The sequence below is a fragment of the Echinops telfairi genome, unplaced genomic scaffold, assembly GCF_000313985.2.
Source record: "Echinops telfairi isolate 266 unplaced genomic scaffold, ASM31398v2 ScPeMD7_655;HRSCAF=1070, whole genome shotgun sequence".
NCBI classification, from domain to species: domain Eukaryota; kingdom Metazoa; phylum Chordata; class Mammalia; order Afrosoricida; family Tenrecidae; genus Echinops; species Echinops telfairi.
Window position 1 is genome coordinate 30,871,573 of NW_022104553.1, and position 3,877 is coordinate 30,875,449.

General features: G+C 61.1%; 1 protein-coding gene across 1 annotated transcript in view; it reads left to right on the top strand.

Annotated features, from left to right (window-relative positions):
- Positions 1 to 67: 67 nt before the first annotated feature.
- The window catches only part of CCNP (cyclin P), a 5,490-nt gene continuing 1,680 nt past the window's right edge, over positions 68 to 3,877 (top strand). The window contains exons 1-4 of the mRNA XM_004710497.2: positions 68 to 1,052; positions 2,441 to 2,530; positions 2,610 to 2,765; positions 3,689 to 3,847. Coding sequence (XP_004710554.2) covers positions 774 to 1,052; positions 2,441 to 2,530; positions 2,610 to 2,765; positions 3,689 to 3,847 — 684 coding nt within the window. The 5' untranslated portion in view covers positions 68 to 773. The remainder of the gene's footprint in view (positions 1,053 to 2,440; positions 2,531 to 2,609; positions 2,766 to 3,688; positions 3,848 to 3,877) is intronic.

Below are 3,877 nucleotides of genomic sequence, written 5' to 3' on the forward strand. Positions count from 1 at the left end.
GGGGGAGCCCGGAAAGGCAAGGCCCTGAGGACTGTGTGAGGAAGCCAGTGTGGCCCTGGAGCCATGAATGGGGCTGAGGGGTCAGAAATGAGCTCGGAGGGGTTCCTGGGCAATAAGAACAAAGACTGGCCTTGACCCTTAGGGACGGAAGAACCGTCAGACTAACGGGCAAAGGCAAGATGTGATGGGCATTCGATAGTCAGGCGGTACTAGTCCCGGCCCCGCAGCATCTCCGCTCCAGGCCCGGCGTGGGGAGGGCACGGGCTTGCTCGTCTCCGAATCCCACCGAATCGAGTCGGTTCCGACAGAGACCCTTCGGGCTGGGTTAGAACTGCCCCCAGCCCGTTTCCAAACCGGTCGTCCTTGCAGGCCGTCGGCGCCATCTTTCTCCCTGGAGCAGCTGATGCCTTTTGAACCAGTGATTGGTATTACAGTCCGCAGCCCTTAACCACGGCGCCGCCTTTGCGAAGCGATTCGTGGTTCCCACGCGGCCGCCTTGTGCAGGACACTCGTCTAACAACCTCACAAAGCCCTCGTGACACCTGTCCCCTTAATTGGGGGAGAAAAAAATCGGATGTATAGGAGGAAACGGGCCTGTGCCAGCTGGGACTTGGCCTTAGCCCTGTGGTCGCAGCTGGTTGATCCGCACGTGGAGGGCGGGGCTTGTTTTTCAATCACCTTCCCAAGTCGACCTGGCCCTGCTCCGCGCATGCGCGCCCGTCGCGGGCCCCGCCCTCTATTAGGAAGCGGTCGGGGCCACGCCAGTTTGGAGGATGCTGGCTAGCAGAAGCCAGGGACCCACCACCGGGTCCCGGTCTCCCCGGACCCCAACTCCAGGCCTCTGTCCCTCGCGGAGCCCAGCTGTCTCCCATGCTCCCAAACCTCCAAGGGGCGCACCCCCAGAGAGCGTCCCTGAGGCCACGTGTCTGCCCCTAGGGTGCCAGGCGAGGCCCCCGGGGATGTGGGCACCGCCAGGCCTGGAAGCAGCCCTGGGCTTCCTTGGGTTGGAGGGAGAACGCGAGTATGCCGGGGACATCTTCGCAGAAGTCATGGTGAGGGGCCCTGGGGGTAGGGTGGGGGGAGAGGACGGCGGCCCGGTGAGTGTATCAGCATCCGAGGAGGCGAAGCTGACCTGTCTCCCGCCCCCCCGCCCCCAGTACTTGTGTCCAGACCCCCACCTCTACCCGCTGGCTCTCCAGCGCCCCAGGTCTTATTCTCCGTTTCCCCCACTCCAAGGCCTTCGTTTCTCCATTGGTGTCTCATAACGTCTTCACACGTGCCCCTCGTATTTCTTCACTCAACAAAGAATTCAGATTTAATTAAGTATTCTTGAAGGCTGCTGGACTAGAGGTGCTCGGTTTGAGGGAGACACAAATAGGAAATAATTTCCAAGGAGGCCCAGAGGCTCACGGGGTCCCCCGACAGCTGTGGGAGATAGGTCCTTTCTCTGTGAGGAAAGAAGGGATGGATTCTTTCAGTAAGCGGCTCGGTTCTGCTGGGACCGGAGGCAGCTGAACTCCAGTCCCTGCCTGGGTGCAAAGAGCCCTGGTGGGCGTGAGTTTGGTGTGAACCAGAGCCCTGGTGGTATAGTGAGTTCTGAATTGGGTTTGTAACAAGTTCAGTGGTTCAAAGCCACCAGTGGCTCCAAGGGATAAAAATGAAGCTTTTCTGTTCCTTTAAAGAATTAGTCTTGGAAACATAGGGGCAGGTCCAGCCTGCCCCATAGAGTCGCCACGGTCCTATGGACTTGGACTTGATGGCAGAGGGTTCGGCCGCCTGGTTGCGGTGTTGGGTTGTGATGTGTTGAGATTTTATCCTGAGGGGACTGGGAGTCGAGGAAGGGGGTTCGTTGAGTTTCCTGTGGCAGTCACCGTGAGCTAGAATCAACTCAATGGCCAGGAACAGGCAGGGCAGCTGTATGTGTCTAGAAAACCCCGAGCCAGCTCACCAAGTTCAGGATAGGAGTCCCGTCCACGCAGGACCCTGGGGAGTAGTGAGTTACGCAGAGGGCTGCCGAGTGGAAGGAAGGTCAGCAGTCTGAAACGGAGTCCGAATCGCTCGATGGTAGTGTGTTGGGAGGTTACTTGCGTTTCAATTACGTTCAACTATCACCGGTGTTTCTCTGTTGCCATGGAAGGTTAGTCCTTGGGTCAGATGGATACTGGAGAAAGGTCCTTCCCGGTGCTCTGAGCGGGCTAGGTTGAGGGTTGGTGGCCTAGAGAGTGTGTCTGGGAATCCAAGGGAGTCGCTGAGGACGCCAGTGGTCTGGGGGGATGGGGGTGGGGAGGGGCCGGAAAAAGGAGCCCGGTGGAAGGTCCGTTTGGGTGAGGCACCGGCGGGACTTCTAGCAAGCGTCCCAGAGGCCTATGCCCGCTGGCCTGGCACTCGAGCTGGGCGATGCGCAGGTGTGGAGGATGAGGCCGGCCTCGTCCCACCCCAGGTGTGCCGGACGCCGCCCCGGAGCGCTCTGCCCCGCGCCGTGACCCCGGAGATGCGCGCACTGGTGGTGGACTGGCTGGTCCAGGTGCACGTACGTACATCCAGGAGGAGCCGGGGCTGGGCACGCGTCGCTGCCCGGAGTCTGGGTTGTCACCCGTGTCCCTCCCCAGGAGTACCTGGGCCTGGAGGGGGACACCCTGTACCTGGCCGTGCATCTGCTCGATTCCTACCTGCACTCGGGCCGAGTGCGTCTGCACCGCCTGCAGCTCCTGGGGATGGCGAGCCTGTTCGTGGCTTGCAAGGTGGAAGAGCGCGTGCTGCCCGAGGTACTTCCGGGGCGGGGCCCAGTGGGGCGGGGGCGGGGCTCCTACTCTTGGAATCCAAACCCAGCAGTGAGGTTTGCACTGCCGGTGTAGCCAGTCACCAGAGAAAGAGACAGGTCTCGAGAGGCCCAAAGGAAGCGGCTTGGGTTCCACTCTTGGAAAGTTACGTGCGTCCTGCGCTTGACACGTGTGACGCCGGACTTCTCAGCACTGCCTGGTGAAAGCCCAAACCAAACTGGCTGCCATCCAGTCGATGCGGGCCCATAGCGATCCTACAGGGCAGTAGACTTGCTCGCTTGGGTTTCTGAGACTGTAACTTTGAGAGAGGAGCAGGAAGCCTCACCTGTCTCCCGAGGTGCGGCTGATGGTTTCGAACTGCTGCTGATCTGGAGGTTAGCAGCCTACAGCGTAAGCCACCAGGGTAGTCGCTCCCCTTTTCAAAGGGGGTTCAGAGCTCACGTGAACAACCAGCTGTGTGTCACACACAGAGAGAAGGTTTGAACTTAAACCAGGTATTTCTGGCTCCCACACCGTGTGCTCACCACAATGACCAGACACAAAAGGGCCCCATGGCCCTCTCTACCAAAAGCAAAAACCACACTCAATGCCATTGCGTCCATTCTGGCTCCCAACGAACGGCCCGATAGGGCCAGATAGGGCTGCCCCCGTGGGTTTCCAGGACTGACTCCTCACGAGAGTAGAAAGCTTTGTCACTCTCCTGTGGAGCTGTTTTATTCTGGCGGTTAGCAGCGCAACGCATAACCCACCCACTAAGCTACCCGGCCCTTCCGACAGCACAGAAAGTTGGAGGTTAGGGTCGGGGCTGGGCTGACCCTAGGCCCCTCAAGGCAGGAAAGGGAAGGCTGGGGCCCCAGCGTCTCCCCCGCCCCCCGCGGCGGCCCGCCCCCGCCTCATTCTCTCTGCAGCCCGCCTCCCTCTGCCTCCTGGGTGCCGGCTCCTTCTCGCCGGCGGAGCTGCTGCGCGCCGAGCGCCGCATCCTGAGTCGCCTGGATTTCCGCCTGCACCACCTGGGCCCGCTGCTGTGCCTGGGCCTGCTGGCTGCGCTGGCGCGGAGCAACCCACAGGTGCGCGAGAGGGGCGGGGCGGGCGCGGGC